At 34.9% G+C, this 22,290-nt stretch overlaps 1 protein-coding gene across 2 annotated transcripts in view; it reads left to right on the forward strand.

The window, feature by feature from the left end:
* The window catches only part of GC (GC vitamin D binding protein), a 48,504-nt gene extending 34,631 nt beyond the window's left edge, over positions 1-13,873 (forward strand). Inside the window, exons 8-13 of one of the 2 annotated variants that reach the window (XM_072405355.1) lie at positions 987-1,183; positions 2,818-2,950; positions 5,695-5,792; positions 7,541-7,673; positions 11,337-11,390; positions 13,732-13,873. In XM_072405355.1, the coding sequence (XP_072261456.1) occupies positions 987-1,183; positions 2,818-2,950; positions 5,695-5,792; positions 7,541-7,673; positions 11,337-11,390 (615 nt within the window). In that variant the 3' untranslated portion in view covers positions 13,732-13,873. Of the gene's footprint in view, positions 1-986; positions 1,184-2,817; positions 2,951-5,694; positions 5,793-7,540; positions 7,674-11,336; positions 11,391-13,542 lie in introns of both variants that reach the window. The other variant, XM_072405356.1, reaches the window with a different exon arrangement.
* Positions 13,874-22,290: the final 8,417 nt, after the last annotated feature.

Genomic DNA, 22,290 nt, shown 5'->3' on the forward strand with positions numbered 1-22,290 from the left:
TTAGTTTGTTTCAAAATGCTTGTAATATTAGAAGGATAACAATTCATTCATATATTTAATTTAAAAGGTCCATGCTCAGAACTGACAATGGAGACCTGAAATGGGTATGAGGACCTGGACTTTAATATAGACAACCAAAAGCATGCTGAAAAGGAAACGGTTGTGATTTATTGCATCCAACAAAATACAGGCTTAGCACAACATAGCAACCAATATTGCGCATATGATAAAAATACCAAAATCAGTTTTATAGGCCAGTTCCAAATAAAATGTATTTTGGAGTAAAACTACAGGCAGATACAAAGGTCATAATAATGCATATTACATTTATTATGTTTTTTGGTAATGCAAACAGCAAAGCTACTTGGATGTGACCTGGTATGCAGTCCCTGTGTAGACTAAAAGAAGAAGAACATTGGGCCTGATTTAATAAAGTTCTCCAAGGCTGGGGAGGAAACGCTTTCATCAGTGAAGCTGGATGACCCAGCAAACCTGGAATGCATTTCTGTTTGCTAGCAAATGTTTTGAATCCTGGAGCAGATCCATTCCAGGTTTGCTGGATCACCCAGCTTCATTGATGAAAGTGTATCCTCTCCAGCCTTTTATAGCTTTAATAAATCAGGCTCAATGAGATAATTAATTAGTGTTACAGAGCTAATGAACTAACATGGGAAATGCTGATAGGAAATGAGAGCAGAGTGACAAAAAGATGAGCTCATCAGTCTGTTGGTTGTCCATTGAAGGCTAGTCATAGTAGGGGGAAGAGACAAGACCCTTACATGTTGTTTTACTGCAACAGAAAAAAATTATCATCCGCCCTGCCACACAGGGTTGTGCTGTGTGAAAGTGCTGTGTAAATTTCAGGACTGGATGGGCTGGGCAGAAATATAATTCTCTGATAAAACAGCTTCCTTATACAGTGTTTATTCCATACGCTTATTAATTGTTTGCCAGGAGTTAAACTTTAACAATGTTTACTTTTGCAGCTGTCTGTGCACATCAAACAAGTATGTAAGAAGCTATCAAAAGACACTAGGGTTGCTGAATGCTGTAAAAAATCACCAATAGATACTCTCCATTGCTTGCATTCAATGAGTGCTGCTGAGTCTATCAAGCTTTCAAAGATTCAATTTCCATCTGGTGACCAACTGTGTAAAAAAGGCAAGAATCAGGAACTTGAAAAGTAAGCAAGTACTATACAAATTAGTTTATATTATACAATGGTATAGGTTGTGGCATCATTTAAAGTAAGACCAAAGTCAATGTCTAGGACAGTGCTTCTCAACTCATTTTTAACATGGGGAAACCTTTTTCAGGGTAACTCTGCTAGAATTACTATATCCACAACTAACAGTACAGTGGAAAAAAAGCCTCTTAAATTGATCACAAGTTTGAAGAATGTCACCCTTACAGATAGCCACAAAGATCATTGGTATCAATTACACTAAACTGAGAGTCAAACATTGGTCATTGGTCATTGAACCCCTGAAAACTTCTGGAGAAACCGTAGGGTTCTTTGGAACTCTTGTTGAGAAACACTGGTCTAGAAAATTGATTGTCTTTAGGTGGCCATGTAAGTAAAATAATTATTTAAATGCAACCATTTTATCCTGTAGTATAGGAAGGCAGCAGATGGCACACAACAGGTGAAATAAGAGACAGCCAAGGTACAGAATGTTATACATTTAAATATGAAATTATTAAAGTATAAAATGTTTTAAAATGTGAGCTTGGCTTTTTATTTTGTTTAGATGAGATACATGGCATTGGAAGGTTTGTGGGCATTACAAAATATAATGGGGTTATGTTATTTGGCCATTTTAGATATGGGTACAGTTTAGTGGGGTTACTCTTTAGATATTCAGACATATATATAGCTTACTTTTTTTAAAACAGGGAGCTAGTTTGCTGTGCATAATAAAACCATATAAATAAACAACACTAAGTAACTGAAATCCCCAATTAATGTATTTCCTCAGAAACTATTTAATATTTAGGGCCATTTGCAGGGCTACTAAGAGTTCCCGAAAATTATTTTATAGAAGAAAAAAATCATCATGGTTGTATTTATAAATGGTTTTCTTGATACCAAAAGAACATGCAGGAGTATGTTTTAACATTATTACAATTTTAGGTTTTTCTAAGCCCCTGCTTGATGTATTACATCTACAGCATACATTACATTGCATTAAACATTGCATTAACACTATTTTACTAAAGACATGTAAGATGTTTCGTTTAGACAAGTGATTGGTTACTTTAAAAACTTGTTTCTTCTTACAAGCTGTAAAGAAAACAAAACTATTTTACTTGTGAATACTTAATAATTTGCAAGGGAAAAAAAACAGATGGACAAACTCTGTTTCTACCAAGAAGTGCTGGAACTTTTCCAGATAGGTTGAACCTGTCACTTGGGCACTGGGGGATCAACAGAAGCTACTGTAGGTGTGGGCAGGTATATCTTTGCCACTTTAGAAAACTTTAGACTTTAAATTTTAAAGGCCCAGCTGTTGCTTGGCAAAGTCTACAGTTTGCCACGACTTACCAGCAAGATGACTGCAATCAGAAAAAGAAATTGAGAAAACTATAAAATAATATTTTAATCCATCTGCACAAGCAGAGTTCTTTATAAATATTTTGCTCAATCAACAGCAGGATAAACCATAAAATACATTTTACAACCAAGTTTAAAAAAAAAAAAAAAAAAAAAAACAATAATTGCTCTATCATTTAGTTTCTGCTTTTGTTTAAAGGCAGAATTTTCATTTACCAACTAAAAGGAAAGCTGATTCATCTCTGTCTTTTTTTCATCTGCAGGTACATGTATGAGATAGCGAGGCGAAACACTAAGCTGCCAGAAGTGTTTGTTGAAAAGCTTTACGAGTCTGTTACAGAGATTGTGAAGAAATGCTGCAGTTCAGAAAATGCTAACTCTTGTTTGGATACAAAGGTATTGTGACTGCTTTACCACTTAACACAAGTATGCAAGCCTTTTTATAGCCCTTTATATCTATATGTAGAAGTCATAGAAACTTGTTAACCCGGGTGTGCAGCAATACAACAATCATGTTAGTCACTTTATACTTTTGTTAGGATATTTATTCAACATGTGGAGATTGAGAGACAGGTATAAGGGTGCATGACATGCAAAATAGCACACAGGCAGGAGGGAGAGACCATGGTCTAGTCAAATAAAACTGCTGTCTCAAGAGTCTGCTATTAAGTTACCAGACAAAGTCGTGACCCTAAAAGAAGCAGACATCTACAAGCACTCACAAGAGACAGGCAAGTTTTTATTCTTTAAGCATCACATCTAGTACCTTTTCTAAATTAGGGAGTACTTCACAAGAGTCACAGAGAAAGATGCCTCCATGCTCTAACTAACGCTATTTAGTAGACTTTTTCATGTACAGTGCTGCATATTATGTTGGGGCTTTATAGATCATGTTTATTCATATTAATAATTAAAGGATAATACTACCATTAGTACATTATTATTATTATTATTATTAATTAATAATTATTAATATTAATAATAATAATACTTAACCACCTGGCTGTTAAACCCGACCTGGGTTCGGGGTAAAAACACTTGCAAAAAGTATTAAACCTGAACTTTTCCCAGGTGGTTAAAAATATAAACAAACGTTATATTGCAATCCGATTGTCATACGTTGTATGACAATCCGATTACAACTGAAAGAAAATACTTACCCGGTCCCCGCAGCTCCTCCAGCAGCAATAAAAAATTTGCTATTGCTGCTGGCATCTGCAGTGAGATGTGAAGCACAATACAGAAATCCTACATTGTGCTGTGCATCTCTCTGGAGATGCGAGCAGCAGCAGCAGCAGCGTCTCTGTGAGCAGGGCAGGGAAATCCCCCCCTCACATCACTCGGAGGATGAGTCATCTTCCGGGTGATGTGAGTGGTGATGTATGGGGGTGTGTCAGGGAGGGAAATTTAAAAGCAGATTACAATGTAATCTGCTTTTAAATGGTTTTTACAGTACAAAAACACCACACAACATGAAAAAAAAATTTTTAATTTTATATTTTATTTTTAGATTACATTGTTGTCTATTATTTCATTATTTTTTAAATTATTATTTATAATTATGTATTATAATATAATTCATGATTATAATATAATAAAAAAATATAATTATCATACCCGGGAGTTAATCCTAAGAATTACAAGCCCACAATATAAACCAAAAATTCTATGCAAAAAAAATAGGATCACTTTTTGCATCAAAAAACTGACAGAATTAGAACGCTGAGGGGATTAAGCTGATTTTTGTGTTTTTTATTTAATTTTAATAAAAGTACATTTTTTTTTTTTTTTTTACATGATTGTGTGTTTCAAACTTTTTTTATATTCATGATATCTACTAGAACCCTGTTCGGACATATTTCTGTAACTTACAGGTCTACAATTTAAAAAAAAATTTTCATGAAAAACAGTGTACCGCTTTTGGTACGGAAATCTAGACATCAGTGTAACGCCCAGGTGGTTAATAAAAATGTTTAGTAATTATTTGGTATTCTCTGTCAAATGCTTTAAATCCTGGATTAAATCCGTTCTAGGTTTGCTGGATCACCCAGGTTTAGTCTGTTAGTCGATCCTAAATTAGGCCTAAAGTCTCACACACACAGACCTTATGCCCTTAACAGGGCAAGGACAAGACAAGGCGGGCTTCAAGGTCTAACCTTACTAGCTGTCTCTGTGAATGTCATGACTAGACTCCTCTCTACAAAGTAATTTTCAGATAGTTATCCTCATATTATCCCCTTAAACCACACCTATCACTACTTCTCCAGTGATTGGGTGTGGCAGACAAACACCCCTCACTCTAGATTGACTGTTTCTACCCCTCTTCTGCCTGGCAAAAGTTACCAACAGCTGGAGAAAGAAATCTATCCCTGAGCTAGGGCAGACTCGTAAAAAGAAGAATAAACATTATACAAAATAGCTAACAGATATAAGACATTAGAGTAAAGCTGCGTACACACGTCAGATTTTTCTCGCCCGATAATCGGCATCGGCCAGATATCGGGCGAGAATCTGTCATGTGTACAGTCGGCGTCGTTCATCGTCTGTGGATCCGTCCTGGCAGATCGACGAACGATGAACGACGACCGATCCTAATGAAAGGGAAGGGGAGAGCGCGCAGCAGGGTGCCGCTCCATCGCTCTCCCCCTCCCCTCTCCATAGAGCAGAATGGTGCTGTATGTACAGCACTTGTTCATGCATCGTGTAGTCCTTTGTCGTTGGAAAGGACCGTGAAAGATCCTTTCCAACGACAAAAATTGCACGTGTGTACGCAGCTTTAGTATTCTTTTTCTTTCAGGTATGTTGCCACTAGCTTGCTTAGTTGGGGCATATTTGCTTGTGAACCAGCTATATGTTATCTATGATAGTTATGAGCATCTCTTAAAGTACCTTGTAGCTGTTAAACATTTCAGTGAATTAAAGCATCAGTATAAACATTTTTTTTGGTAAACCAAGCTACCTGTTTCTACTGTTTTTTAAAGACTGCTATATGGATGTCATGTGAAACTTACATTACTTATGCCGATACCAAATCTAAAACTGGAATTTATAAAAATAAGTATAACATTTTAGAGACACAGTTCTTCCTTTACCAGCCTCAAGGAATTTTGTAACAAATAAGCATCTGCATTCTGTTTCAGAAATCCCAGCTAAATGATCAAATTAAGAATTATATAAGCGAGGGTAATGAGCTGTGTGGAGATTATCATAAATATCCATTCTCAGAATTCAAGCAGAGGTAAGAAAAGTTTATTGTCTGCATAAACGCTCTGTAGAAAGCTGTAGTTATGAACTATGGTTCTTCTTTTATTCTGATGCTAAAATAAAGTAATATACCTTTAAAGTATAAAGGTCAAGTGACAAAGATACCCACTGATCGAACGTGTTTTTTTTAATCAGGGACTCCAGGCAGATATAAAAGCAAAAAAAGTAGCTGTAACTAAAAATATTGTTAACTTATGTAAACTGACACATGCTTAACTCTACTTTGTCCATCTTTTGGTTTCATTTCATTTTGGTTATCTACGCATTAATAACCTCATTAATGGAAGGCTAAACTGGAACTATATGCAGAAATAAAATGACATGTGATGCTGCCTGTTAATAGCTTTAATATACAGTGCAGTGTAAAAGTATTAATCCCCCTAAATGTTTTTATATCAAGTGAATTTTTATTTGGATTTTATGTAATGGAATAATTAACAATATAGTTTAAGTTGTTGAAGTGAAATGAAATGCCTGATATATACTATAAATAAAAAACAAGTAAAAACTAAAAGGTTGTCAGTTCAAATGCATTCATCTGCTGGTCCAACCACATACCTTCAGAAGTTACAGAATTATTTGATTAGGATTCACCTGTATGCAGTCAAAGTGTCACATGATCCATCATGAGGCCTGTATACAAATAGTAAGGACACCTGTTTTCAAAGGCCCCTGACTCTGCAACACCAAGAAGCAAGATGAAGACCAAGTAGCACTACAGACAGGCCATGGGCATGGGCATTGTGGAGACATATAAATCAGGTTTAGATTTTAAAAATATGCTAAACTTTGAATATCCTACGGAGCACCATTAAATCCAATTTAACAAAATAGAATAAAATACCACCACTACAAATCTAAAGGTTTCTGGTTGCCCACCAAAACTCATTCTCTGGGCAAAGGGGCATTAATCAGAAATGCAACACCAAGGTAATCACTTATCAAGTTGTAAAGGTCCATAGCAAGGATGGAAGTTCCTGTGCCATTTACTAAAAAAAGCTGTTTTTTTTGGACACAAGGCCAAAAAAGCCATTAACACAGGATGAATCTTCTGTCTATGGTCAACAATTGGCAAGTAACTATAATGCACCAAGGCTACTCACATCACCATTTTTTGGATGGATGGAGTTCTTGCCAATTGGATACAGTTCAAAACCTTTTCTCCTTTCAGTCTGTCTGTCATTTGCAACCCCCGTTTAATGTACAGTGCTGCGTAATATGTTGGTGCGATATAAATCCTGTTTATTATTCTAATAATTATAATAATATCGCATTATTGCAAGTTTAACCATGAAGGTCAAAGAAAATAGCCCTGTAACATAAGATGGCAGAGTAAGAAATGAAAAGCTGATTAATGCTGGACAATTCAGAAAAACTGGTCTAATTTATTAAAGCAAAATATTTAATTAAAGATTAAATAATTTTCATGATACTGAGAAAATGTAATACTGGACGATACCAATTATTAAATCAACTAAGAAAAGTACAATAAGGGATCCTGCTGGATATCAGAACTATAATAAGTTATTAAAATATTGTAATGTTAATTTAAATGCATGTATCATTTCATTTTAATGAAAAAAAACTTTTTTTTCATTAGTTGGGCTGCCAATTACTTTGGAAGCTCTTTGCCATAATGAGACCGCTGCAGAGTTTACACTTGAAGCAAGGCCTGATGTACAATACTAGTACTAATGAATGCGGATGTGTTTGTTGTCACAGGTTAATTAAGGCTTTCGGCAGGAGGGTGCCTAAACCAACTTCAAGCAAAGCGGAAGAGTTAGCGGAAGAACGAGCCAACCTAGCATCTACATGCTGCATAATAAATGCTCCCCCAGTATACTGCAAAGAGAAGGTAAGCAGTACATGGTATACTCAAAGAAATACTAGGTAGGCTTTAATTGAAACTCTACAGGAAACAAAATACACGATTTGTTATCACCAGCAAGAATTAAATATTAAAACTATGGTTTTAGTAACTGTATGGGAAAAAGATCAAAATAATTTAGTAAAAGGAAAAAAATGTGTACCTTCTTGGTTGAGCGAAAAGACAGCCCTTATGGTGTAATATTATCATGAAGAGGTTATTTGGATTTTCAGGTAAAAGGTGAGGTTGTTAGAATAGTGAGGCTGATAGTCACAACTATTAGAACGTGCATGTAAAGATTATTTCTGTGAACACTCAGATCATAATAGCCACAAGAATGCTCTGGAGGGGCCCAAGACAGGTTACACTTAGTTTACCACAGAAGACTAGGGGCATGTGGGCAAAAGCCCACTGAATTAAGAGTTAAGCAGAGGTGCCCAATATGGAATTGAACAAAAAAAGTCAGGATATTATCTCTCCAAATGATTTGGGTATTATTAAATAAAACACACATTTTTATTATTAGGAACACCTTGACATGTTTGACATGGGTCAATACTTTAGAATGGGTGGTGTAACAAATTAACAAAAACTAAAAAAAATACACAAACAGGAACACCACTACATATCTATTTTACAAATCTACTGGAAAATAATGCATTAGCCCTGATTTACTAAAGCTCTCCAAGGCTGGAGAGGATAAACTTTCATCAGTGAAGCTGGGTGATCCAGCAAACCTGGAATAGATCTGGTCCAGAATTAAAACATTTGCTAACAAATAGCTAATGACTTTTAGGGAATCCCATTCCAGATTTGATGGATCACCCAGCTTCACTGATAAAAGTGTATCCTCTCCAGCCTTTTAGAGCTTTATTAAATCAGGGCCATTGTGTCAGTATGGTTTTTGTTTAGGGCTGGATTATAAACAACTGGACTAGATCTGACATAGGTACCTAATCAGGCACAGATTGGATAGGGCACTCAGAAGCAAGATAGAGAGTGTGAGTGAAGCTGAATAATTTTGCCACTTTTAAGGATGTGTGGCATTCTGAAATTGGAGTGACCAATGAACAGCTTTAGGAGCAGAAAAATATCCAGTGCTTTTAGATCACACTGTTGAGGGTACTATAGGAACATTCCCCGATGAGATCGTTTTGGCCACATTTCATTCACCAATTTAGATAAACCTTCCTGACTGAACTAAAAATGTTTTTATGCTCTGACATGAAGTTAGGATAGTTTTTAGACTGCTCTTGTTTTTTTGTTTTTTGCTTCACGTTTATTTTTTGTTTTTGTTTTTTTAATTTTTTTTGTTTTGTTGCTTTCTAACTTTTTTCAACAATAGCGCTAAAACAGTAAATTAAATTTACATACAAAAGATTGTGAATTTATTTCTGGTCTGATGCTGTTTTTTTGACAAAACCAGGTCCTTACGTAAATCTGCTTTGGTTAGGCTTACACTTTAATTCCAGTTCTTGTTTTTTTATTACATTATTATCTGAAAATTTGGGTTAGCTAATTGTTTAAACAAATACTGTACAAAAAAAAATCTGTAAACTAATTCTGCTGTACAAAATCTAATTTATGTTTGCATCTTGTGAAAACCTAAAGTTTACTGTTAATAATGTCAGCATTATGCAGCACTGCTATTTCACATGCATTTGAACTAGGGAAACAGTGTAATGTATTCCTTGCCGGTACACAAAAATAGGCGCAGAATAAGCATTTTAAAATTAACCTCATTAATATTTTCTGCTTCGTGGGAATTCATACACATTATTATTAAAACTTTGCTAACTACAGAAAACTTTTATCCTAAAATAATCTATAATGCAGATGTTTCTGTGAAGCAGAATTGTAAAACAACAGTATACTATACTAGAGTTTAACTGTAGTTTTGTTGAGAAATAAAAAATCTCTTACTATTAGATCTTTCTACTTGAACCGGGGCAACAGCGCAAAGAGAAATAATGCATTGTGACCTTAAAGACTAGGTAGTCTCTTGGTGGACATATAGTTTTAAATTGACTTTATACAGGAGAAACACAAATCAAACCCCAACATCAAGTAACAATTTTTAAGCAGCTTTTTTGGAAAATATAAAAAACAACATAAATAAAAGCTGATCTATGGATCTCTTGGCAGGATAAACAGATATATTACAAAATGTATAAATGGCATCTCTACACATCAGTTTTCATTATTCTCTAACAAATTATGTAAACGCAACACACTTAAAAAGTAAATCTAAGATAGTCTGTATGAAGTGTTGTCTCCCATAGTTTTATCCATTAACTCAGTGCAGCAAAAACAATTCAGTAAGCATGATCTCTGTACTGGGGACACACTATCCCATTCAACCTCCACAAGTTACAAAGAAAAATTAGAACATTTTAACATCATTAGCTTTCCATCTGCCATAACGAATATGATAGCTGGGAGGAAAACCATTTTAACATTACAGAGTTCTGAAGAGCTTTTGAATATTACATTTAAATTGATGACAGTTAACTTTTAAGTGGGATAACATATTTTCAAGGTTTCTTTTTTTAAGCAAAAAGTTTTATGTTTAGATGTTTGTAGGGGCTTTGTATATTTCCATTAAGAAACAGTGAATCTGCATAGGTTCCTCTGGCAAGATATCTGCTGTCTGAATATAGCACTTAATTCTATTAGGTTCCACAGGACAAAAATCTTGCAGCTAAATTCTAGCTATTTTATAGGGCTTATAGAAAAAATACTGTAAAAGGATTGGTAGAAGGATCTTTGCCATGGGGGGATATGTATTAATGCAAAAAAGAATTTTGAAAAGTACGGAACTAAAAATTTCCAGATTCAGGTCATAGTGAAGATGAGGAGACCTTTAAAGGCCTGCCTAAAATGCTTGGGCAATTATGAAAATGGGTATGTTACATAGTGGAATAGTATGTGGCTGTGTGTATACAGTATATATTGGACTAACAGTAATTATTTAAATTACCTCTCCTCTCCTACCTAACAACTTCACCTGGTCCTCTTCTGAATTTGGGATCTTCAGCCTTGATTGGCCAGGCTAGAAAACGTAACTATTGTGCATCCACACAGGAGTTCACTCATTTCTGGAAGCCAGTTATGCTGGAAATATATACTAAGCAGTGTTCCTCAGGGTTAAAAAGGTTGGGAAATGCTGATCTAAACATCAGTCAACTATGGTGCTTATTTTTTTGGCTGTTATACAAAGAGCCAATAAAGGGTGAATCTGCATACATCATGTACGATGTGAAAACTACAAGATAATATTAGATAAATAACACAATGATAGCAAATAAAATAAGTATTTTGTAAAATTAAATTGATATATATTTTTAAAATGATAAAAAAATATATATATGTTAGTATGTTTGAAAGGATACCTTTGTCCTATTATACAAACCTAAAATTCTATTTTATTATGTGGTTAAGTGAAACATCAACCAATACAGAAATATATAGAAGTTAAAAAAAAGTAAATTGTACAATTAGAATACCTTGGTACTGGAGTATGGAACAGGAATCAGTCTAGAAAGAAGTGATAATAACCTTATTTATTTAAACTATTGAAGTCAAAGTGAAAATATCATTAAAACGAACTTGTAGTGCTAAAATTTATATTTTCTTTGATTATGTTACCAGATAAACAAGCTCATCAAAAGCACCTGTACTCAGGAACCATGCCTTCTGCAATAGGTAAAGAAAATATGTCTCTTGAAAATGCCTTTTTCTATTTCTTGTTCACTTTTTGTGGTCCATTAACACTTATAGAATAATGTAACTGTGGGTAAAATGTGACACATTGCTGTGGTGTAAATGGGCGTTAAAAGACTGATACTCCATGCTCAAAGAACCAAAGGGTATACTTTTTCACACATAACTTCACCATTTGGCTTCATTTTTGTTAAATGTTAAAAAAATGTTAAAAAAAAATTATACAGAATCTGTTATGTGTTTTACAGCTAAAGATAGTTTTAAATAATTTTACAAACTTTTGATCACCAAATGACTTTTTCATAGTGTCCTGATAAGTAAAAACATAGATGGTGTACTCTCTTTTTATGTATGTGTTTGTGCTAATGAAATCTTGTTTCTACTGCATTGTTCCATAGTATTCAATGTAGAAAACTCTTGTTAGCAGTTCATAGCTTCACAGAACTCGTGTATGGCAGCCAAAAGCATGCTCAACAAATTCTTTAGGCTTAAAGTACCAAGCAGCCATGAATAATGTTTGGTCGTAATGATCAAGATTAATACTTCTCTGCGGTTTACTAAAAAAATCCATCTGCAGGCCTGATGCTTATAGAATTCAGCCACTCCACAAGAAAGGGATTCATCTATAAAAGTAAACACACTAGATTAACCGTTTTGGCTTTAGATTTCTGCAACCAGAAATCCTCCGATAAAGGAAAACATAAAAGGGAATAAATCAGTACATAAGGTAACTGAAAAAGATAAATAGAAAAAAATATTACCTGTGCTTACTGGAAACAGACTTATGTGCTTTGCTTGCTATGTTAGTGCAATAAAAGCCTGAAAAGTTAAGTACCAAAAGTCAGATATAGAAAAAACTTTTGATTGATAGGTCCAATGACAATAAAGTAAGAGGAGTTAGGGAGCAGAAACACAAAAAAGTCACTTCATATGAAAGGCAAATGATACAGACTCATTCTGTATAATCCCCTGGTATTTTTCTCTTTGATAGCAGTATCATCTCACTCTATTGTGTTTAACATAGAGAAGCTAGTACAGCACAATCTGTAAAACACTGACCTATTCGTTTATACCATCTTTAATTAATCCATGAAGTTTGACTTTTTAACCCCCTGTTCCGCAACAGAAAATGTCTATCATAAATATGAATAAATGATTGGCCTAATAAATGGAGTTCAATTTTTTTTATCATAATATAATGATTTCATATTCAAGAAGGTGGAGTGTCATTTTTTTTTGCAGTGTATATTTTAGCGCATGAGATTGTTATGCATTACAGATTTAAAGGAAACCTTTCTATGTTCAAAAATTGCCTGACTAGGCTTCTGACCTGGGGCCACTTTAAAGATTAGGAGTCAGATTTACTTACAATAAAAAACAAAAAAACTATAATTATATAGAATGCTTGTTAATCTTTCCCATCCTTGTACATAGAATTAGAACAGCTTCATCCTAATATATGGTGTACACTTAAGCAAAAGTTTACAAAAATCATGTTATGGAACTAGATAATGTTTAGCGCACCATGTACAGAACACCAATAAAATAAGGTAGACCTTACATTCCACAGTAATTTAGGCCTTTGTGTGTTATACCCCCGTATCTACCACTCAACCTAAAAGCTAACCAAAATAAAAATATCAAAAAAAGATACTTATCTTGGACCCAGGCTGAAAGCAGAGATGTTAAAAGACATCTATTGAAGCAGATTAATAAACCTGATCTATTGAAGCTCTCCAAGACTGGATTAGATAAGCTATCTAGGGAGAACATGGGTGATCCTGCAAACCTGCAATTGGTTTCTTAAAAAAAATCATCTGCTTTTAGTTGGCAAATGTTTTTAGTTCATCCAGGTTTTCATATGAGAGTCTATTTTCTCAAGTCTTGGAGAACTTTAATAAATCAAACCCAGTGTTTTCACCTTACATTAGCTCACCTAAAACCAACAACTAGAAATGTTAGGGATGCTGTACCCCCTATTCTGTCCGCAGAATAGTCATAGTTGTGTAGACCAAGAATAGTGAAAATATTAAAGTTCATGCCTTGAATACATATTCATCCCCCCAGTGTTTGCCTTATCTTGTTGCATTACATTGTGGAATTAAAATGTATTTGCTTGTCCTTGTCTTTCAAGATCCGCCTAAATAAGTGTAATGAAAAATCTTAACAGAGAGAAAACCAGCCCAACTTACGTATGAAGCACAGACCCAGGCAAACTCACATTAAAAATGATTTATTATCATTGATATAATATGATATTTTGGATTAAAATGATGGTGGTAATAAGACTGATATTGATTACTGCTTTCTTTATTTTGGTCAGATTGTTTCCAACCCCATGTAATAAGGATGTATGGATGAAGAAAGAAAAATGTGCAGTCTAAAATGTAAATCTGAAAATGATTTTTCTGTGTGTGTTTACATGTTATGAATGTTTAATAAATGAAATTATAGTTATGATTGAATTATTAAAGTTCATAATTCATTTATTATGAGACAGGAACGCACAGTTGTCCAATTTTCATAAAATAACCTTGGTCTGGATTGATAGTTATCTCTTAGTAACTGATAATTTCAAAGAAGTTATTTTCTTCAGATTCTGCATTTATCACTGTCTGTAAATGTAAAAGAGCAGACCTCATTCTTTCTCTTCTCATGATTATAATTGGCTAGAAAGCTAAAGTAGTTTTTAAAGTAAATGGGCCTCAGTAGAGATGCAGGGAAGACACTCCAGGATGTGCCCAGCTGGACTAAGTTAGTGGAGATAAGACATAATGAACCAAAGAAAAATATCATATCTCATATCTGTTCTTGTCTGGGGCTTCAGTTAAAATATGTTTAAAATAATTTATTATCATTATTAAAGTGCACGTATCATGAAAACTTGTTTTGGTTATTAGAGTAGGGAAAGATTAAAACCAGTCATTTTATTTTTTCTCGGTCTACACAGTTACTGAGGTCTCTCTTTGCTTCCCCAAAACTCAAAAGAAAGTCTGTTACCAAAATCAAAGACAGTGGTCGTTGGAACAAGTGCTAGCTTTGCAAGTCTAAGGGAATTTTTTTTATAAAAGAAGATTTGCTTACCTGCTTTCACTAGGGCTTTTTTTAGACCTGTGGTAGAAAAAAAAGCAGGTGTTACCTCTCCTGAACTCCTACTGTGCACAGCTAGGCATCAAGGGCATTTTTTAAGCAAAAATGAATGTTTTTTGCAGGCATTTTAAAAAAAAAATACTAGGCTCTAGGCATTAAAAACTCTTAGGTTGCAAATTCCTATAAAAGCCTTCTTAGATGTTTTTAATCACTTCCTATTCAAGTCTATGGAGGCAACAGAGGTTGCAAATCATCCTTGGACACAGCATTGAGCATCCAGAAAACCACATGGAAATTCTGTTGCCTTCTGCCAACTGTCAAATGAAGGATCATGCACTGACCAATGCAATAGTAATGGTGTTTTTGCAACTCGGAAAAACCCCATTTCTGAACAAGCTCTTACTTTCCACTTCACTAGGCACATTTTTGAGCCCCATTCATAAACATCTGGGAAGCAAGCAACAGAAACAGACACATGGGACCGTTTTTCTTTTTGCATTCCAAACTTTGTCTGCCCTCTTGTCAAATAAGAAATTCCAAATGCCCCTTACTGTGTGTATGTGACAATAGTCACCAGGACATATTGTGATGTTGGTTCTATTCCTTCTCTACCTAGTTCACAATTAATTAAGAAATCACTGTCATCTAAAAAAGTTTGGCTATACCATACTTACACTTTAAAATCTCCATCTTTGGGGCCCAACAGCAAACATACAAAACCAGAGATATTGTCCCCATTGTGGTGCTTACTGAATTTTATGTTCAAAATATTGACATTGTAGAAATCATCTTATTTATAAGGCCACAGAAGCATTTTAGAGCTGATAAAACGAGCTACCACTATACAGGCACGTGTCTTTGATCATTACAACTTAACTTTGTTATAATTTCTGAAGTGTTTTTGGTGAGGGTTTTCCTACATCGGCTTAATGTCTTTGTCTCTCTAATATGTTGGATTTCAATTAAAACGTTCTTTATGCTTTCCTGGCTTACTTTTTTTCTCCCAATGCTCTGTTGTGAAATGCAAATATATATTTGAAGAAATATGACCTAGATTGAAAGAGATTCTGTCAAAAAAGCAATTACATAAACGATTCAAATATGATGTAGTACTTGACTGAGAATACACAAACACACACATTTGTGGACCAGCACTACTCATTTCATCTGTTGCCATAGAATGAGGGCAGAATAAACACAACCTTGACTGATCTTACCTCCAGCCAATATACACAACAACGTAAAAAAACTCATTACAAAGAGCATATACAAATTAAATATGCTTTTAAAACATTTTATATAAAGCTATTTAAAGCAGAGAAAGGAATGTTTTATGAAGGACGCCACCAATGGCATGGCTTTTCAAATCAACCATTAATTGATACATTATTGTAAAGGGCCTTATACACACTTGCTAATGTAAATGCAGTCACAAATGCAAACATTTATTGCATCCATGGGTTAGAGTACTTGTACTTCCTGGTCTTCTTGAGCAAATGCTTTATGAATCGGCTTTTAGGTGTATGACAAGCAGGTGAAATAATCAGGGCAAGTAAAGCAATTAAATCTGATGTTTTTAAAAACATACTGCTAATGCATGTATTACATAACCTGGTTGTGTTGTTTGTCAACTGTCATTGTATGTACACATTAGGCCTGATTTATTAAAGCTCTCCAAGGCCGGACAGGATGTACTATCATGGGAGAACATAGGTGATATGGAAAACCTGAAATAGATTTCTTAAAAATTATTTGGTTTTAGTTTTCAATCCTGGAGAAATCCATTCCAGGCAGGTCTAAACCCAGCCTTACAACAGCAACCTTTGTAATTCAGCTGTGATGTCTGGTGCAATTAGGGAGATTCTAATATTGTCTAAATCAGTGGCCGCCAACCTTTCAGACCTTACAGACCACTAAATCCGAACTGCGTATGCGCGGAGAGCCGCGTGTCACTCAAAGGGGGAGAAACTTCCCCCAGAGTAATGTCATGATGCCAGAACCCACCCACCCTCTCATCACAGACTCACAAAAGTTGTGTCCACAGCCCTGCGCCACTGTCCCCCCAGGATGTTTAGCAAGCAGGTCTGAGCCTGCGATGGGAGAGGGGGCCGACTGTGTCCATACGGGGGACAGAGCTGCGGACCACCAAATTTTTTGGCGACTGCTGGTCTAAATCACTCAGGTAGTGACATGGGTACCTGAAGAAGGCTCCTTTCCTCGCAGTAAACATATGACCACAAATTTAGGACTTTTATATTTATAAAACAGGGAATCAGATATTCCCTCAAACAGAGTTGACATTTTTTTTTATTTAAAGAGACCCAGTATTTAGTTGGGAGGCAAGTGTGAGCTATGTAAAAGTTAAATGGCAGAAGAGTTTCTTGGTGACAAGAAGTGCACATTTTATGCAGTTGGTACATGTATTAAAATCATCTGTAATGATCTGCTTCATTTAGCTGGATGACGGTTTCATAACAGTAACAACATTTGAGAGATGATTTGAAGAAATTATCCTTTTAGAGCTTCTATGAAAGCAATCAAGTCTGCAATGCAGACTATCCTACACCAGCACAGAGTTCCTAAAATGCTGCCAATTTCAATCCGTGTGAAAAACCTTCTTTACATTCATTACATCCTGTTATGTCCTTGTATCATATAATTAATGGAATGCAGTATATAATACACATCAAGACAAAATGTAGAGCCAAAACAAAAAAAAAATGGAAGCTGTAATCAACTTTTGGTGTGTAATGTGAAGAATTTCTGAATACATAATTTTGCTCTTACATTTTTTAAATTCTAACAATTTTTATAATTCACAAAGCTTGCCTGTTGTAATTGTTTTTTTTTTTAACCAAGAGCGAAAGTAATCAGTCATGAAGCTAAAAAAAGAACACAAACATTAGCAGCAGAATTAATTATTGAATACAAAGCTGTATATTTTTGACTGCACAAATATATATAATGTAAATATAGGAGAATAATATTTTTATATATTGAGCATTGCCAAGATTATACTGGCTCACCAGTGGGTTCAGACTTCATATTCTACATGTGACCATTGAGATGTAGTGACTGCCTAAATCTGTTTTCCTTAAGTTGGCCTCCAATTCTCCATTTTAAAATTGTCAATTACTTTCAAATTTGCACTGAAAAACTATGCAGTTAGCTGTCCTCATGCACATGGCAAACTGGAGGAGAAAATGCAACCACTCAACCAAACCAAACATTTCAGGAAATTCACTGCGATCTACCACAGCTATAAACACATGCACAAAATGGTTCACAACTGCTCATATTTAGTTGAAAGTGGTTAGTAGAAATGGTTCGGATCGTAGTCAGAATGCTGTGCTCATCTGCAAGTCTGAAATGACCCTTATTAATATAGGTGGGTGAAACAACAAAAAAATCCATCTGATCAATTGAGAAATCCTAATTTCTAAAAAAAAAAAAAAAAAAAAAAAAGTTTGAACAAACTTTAGTTTTGGAACTCATTATTTATTTATTATCTAAGCCAATCCAGCCTGCGGATTTAAAAAAAATGTGTTTTGAAATGTGCACGTTTTAATAAAGCTGTCTGAGAACGGAAAGTAAGCACAAAAGTCTTTCATCTGTGAAAATTATTTACACCACTAATTATACGCAAAAAATGTAAACAAAAGAAAACAAAACCACAAAAGTCTGCTGGGTATACTCTCTAGGACTGTGTTACTCCACCATTTTAACATGGGTACAACCCCTTGGAATAGCTTTCAGTTTGTCAGGGTACCTCTAATATAATTACTATATTACAAGGTCACATTATATTAGTGTGGTGGTCAGTAGGAAGATTGCCTCTTACATTGCAGGCCAGTTGGAATAATGCCACCCTTACAGATAGACACCAATAATCTTTTTGGCTATTAAACTGAACTCAGACACCAATTGATCATTGCTCAAGGAACCCCCAGCAACCTCCGGAGGAAGCCTGGTTGGGAAACTCTGCTCTAGGAGCACAGATCCCTGTCTACCAAGTCCTTTCATACATGCTAATGGCAAACCTTTCACTAGTACTCCAAAGACAGCATGAATCATCCTTGAGTTGTGAGCTTCAGGTGATATGGACCACCTGGATTGCAGAACCAGCAAACCTTTGATTTGATGGACCAGCAAAGACCCAGACTGGACTTGGATTGGATCTATACCAAAGCAAATATTTAGCTTGGTCAAGCAGCACTAGAGAGATGTATTGCTTAATGAATACATGACATAGACCCTGCTGTAGGCAATATTTTAGGTGAAATATGGTTTGTAGCATAAATGAAAACTTTACTGCTTGTCATAATAATTCTCCCCATGCTAACGATGTTGCTGACCTCTCAAGAGAAATTGTTAATAAAGCAGTAACACAAAGCCTTAACTGTATAATATATTGATACATATTTCATACACAACCATTCTGCCTGCATAAGCAGAAGTAAGAGATTTAAATGGCAAGCATTGTGTGATCCTTATTATCAGTTGGCAAGTAATTCATGAATTAAATTATCCTTTTGTTAACATTGTGCTGTGTAAGATTCTCCAGTGTTTGCCATCTAATAAATAGACACATGATGGCAGTAAGGTGCCATTCTAAGATCCATTGCTACACCATGATTGCCTGGTCCTTGGGCTCCCCTGCCAACTACCACCTACAAATTATTGTAATATTCTGTGCTATGCTAATGTACATATAATATATTGTTCTATTATTTACCTACAGAAAACTATTTTTAAAGACAGGAGAGCATAAAGAAACCAGAACCAAAACACACAAAAGCTGATTAGGAATGCAAGACATGTCGAAATAATGAAACTAAGAAAACAAAGTTTTGTTAGGAAAGTGCTGGATGTCAATAAACATGATCATCTAGTATGTACCTGCTAGCCACAGCTCTATTACTTGTGTGTTTTTATTTGTATTGTCCCTTCTGCATTAATTAGTAATATAATTACTTTTCATTTCCTTTAGCCCATTTATATCGACTGTATGTATTATAATGCACATGTGTTTCCACTGGAAATAATAAAAATGCATGTTATAATACAATATTCTTTACATTATTACACAAGCAATACACATTACAGCTTGGGTTTTTTTGCATTTTCATGAACAGCATTGGTCTTATTATGGGGATTTGTTAAAGATCAAATTATTTTATTCAAACAACATTTATACAAGCATATGTGATATTGGTGGTTAATTCACTAAAATTGAACAGTTGTCACCAGAACAGGTTTCCCCATACACTAAAATTTTGCATTTTCCCAAATTTGAGATTTCCCCCAATTTCAATTTTAAAAGCTGGATCTTTCAAATGGGGACACAATAGAGACAGCAAAAGGATAACTTCTAATAAATTCTACTCCATCCAACCCTTTAAAAAAAGGTTTTGCCTTATTGTATAATTTCATACTACAACAGTAACCCAATTCATTATACTTCAATAGGTTTACAATTAGTAGATTGTATGAATGTGTGAAAGTGTCACATAAGACAAAATCATTTTGGGATACTAACATAGGACATTTCAGATGCTAATTAATTTTTTTTTTGCTTGAAAAATGCTCCTATACATCCCCCTGACAATACCATGTTCAGGGGCTTTGCAATTAACATAAATGGGCAGAGGGTAATAGCAAACATTTAAAAATCCTGAATTCCCACCTATATTTTAATGGTATTTTTGGACAAAATTTAACACAATTGAACCCCAACATTTTTAAAAATTGAACACAAATTAACCATGGACAATACTAAATTCTAGCTTTCCTATTGACTACAGTATAAAATGTCATGTGACAGTAAAAATGCCTATAGAGCAAATTAGAGTAGAAGCTATTTTTTAATGAATTTTGGATGAGCAAATTTAAAGGGCAGTAGTGGGGCAAAAAGTGAACCTGACAGGGAAAACAAAGAAAATTAGCAAATAGAAGACCTATTTCACAAGCCAAAAATGTATAAATAGGGCCCATAGTTTTCTTTACATCAGACTAACCTTTCCTAAACGTTTTACTCTACAGGGAAAGAAATGCAGATCTTGCGCATGCACAGTGGGATTGGCATTCTTTTTTTCCAGTTTAAAGCATCTCACAAGATTGGGTGATATAGCCAGAAGAAGGAAGAAGACAGAGGAAGATGGCAGCCCCGCTTTAGTTCCACTTTAAGTATGGTCTCCCAGCATCTTTTTCAATAGGATATACAATATCTTTCTTTACACTGCATCTTTATTTAAAAATGGCCATCTTGGTAGATGCTGGAATATGCTTTCTCAGGTAAGAGTTACTCTCAATGAGTGATGACCGGTGAAAAGAATGAGAGGTGGAGAAATGATAGATCCACAAAACAAATAAAGCAGAAACAAGAAAGTTATTGAACTTCTAGTCTTCAGGTATGACTGTTCTCAGCAAACGAGAACAGTGAGCAGCACAGTTTTCACATCAACAAAATGTTCTAATCTCATGGTAAGAATATCAGAGCAGTGATTTGGATAATATCACACTGCAAAAATACAACTATTAGGCTCAATACATAGGAGTGCCTAAACACATGAAGTGCACTATTATTTTCAGGAATAATTCAAGACAATAGATAAGGCTGCTTAGATACAAATTACAGTTCTAGATGTTCCATATGATGTAACAAATCTTCCCTTTTTTTTAATTCAGATCATTGGAACATTGACAACTGCAAAATGAAAAACCACACCGCAGGTTAAAATGACATTTTATGTGGTATTATGAAAAGGTTAACAAAACCTAATTTGATGGTAAAATCATTTTTTTAGCTAAGAGGCTGAGCTCTTAGCAGTTTTACTGTCATCTACTTCTTTTGCTAGCACTGAATCTCTGATGGATACACAGCAAGTTTGCTTTACTTTAATGGCCTTTTAAAAATAGTAAACATGCTGGAAAAAAGGGAATATTAAAAAAAATGCCATTTCAAGAAACTCATAAAAGGGAGATATAGTTTTGTAAATCAAGCAATATAACGGTAGGCTAAGGACTAAGTGAACAATAGACACTGCAGTTCTAAAGTATATTTAGAATACCCAACACAGCTGATAAAACAGCAATAGGATATTATTCTTTGCTACTAAGCATTACTGCCTTCATCTTCTGCAAGCCACAGGAGGTTTCTGATCTCTGTCTAACAGAGATCAGCAGAACAGCTTGTTCTATTTTCTACTCTGTACTGGAAGTTTCCAGTATCCTAATTAAACAGCGCTAGATGGGATTCCTGTACCATTCTCGCATACCGACACCTAAGCAAAACGGTCAATTTTATTAATTCATGAATGGAATACTGGAGAAGGGCAGACCATATCTCTGCACTTTGACAAAGTTAATTAAATGGTCTATAAATCTAATATTTACCCTGCTACCTGCCAATTGACCCAAGTCATCCAAGGGCTCATCACAAAACTTTCAGGACTCGGAAGCAGTCAGCCTCTCAGCCTCAAATAGAAGTAGTAAGCACCTGTCACTCATCAAACTTTCTGCTCACATCCAATGCAACAATATGGAGTCCATGAGTGAAAAGTGGATCAGCCTTTTCAATCACTGTCTGCAAATACTCTGTTTTATCCCATGAATAAATAGAGTTAAAATCTCTGCATAGTGTTTCCCTGTGCATGTTTGTATAATTTGGAGTTACAATAAAGAGTAAACCAATAGCTGGTACAAATGCATTTTTATAGTTTTTAGCTGCCATACACCAAATAATGCACTCATATATAGTTCTATGACCACGTAATGATAGAGAGGGAACAAT

This window comes from Pyxicephalus adspersus, chromosome 3 (genome assembly GCF_032062135.1).
Source record: "Pyxicephalus adspersus chromosome 3, UCB_Pads_2.0, whole genome shotgun sequence".
Lineage (NCBI taxonomy): Eukaryota > Metazoa > Chordata > Amphibia > Anura > Pyxicephalidae > Pyxicephalus > Pyxicephalus adspersus.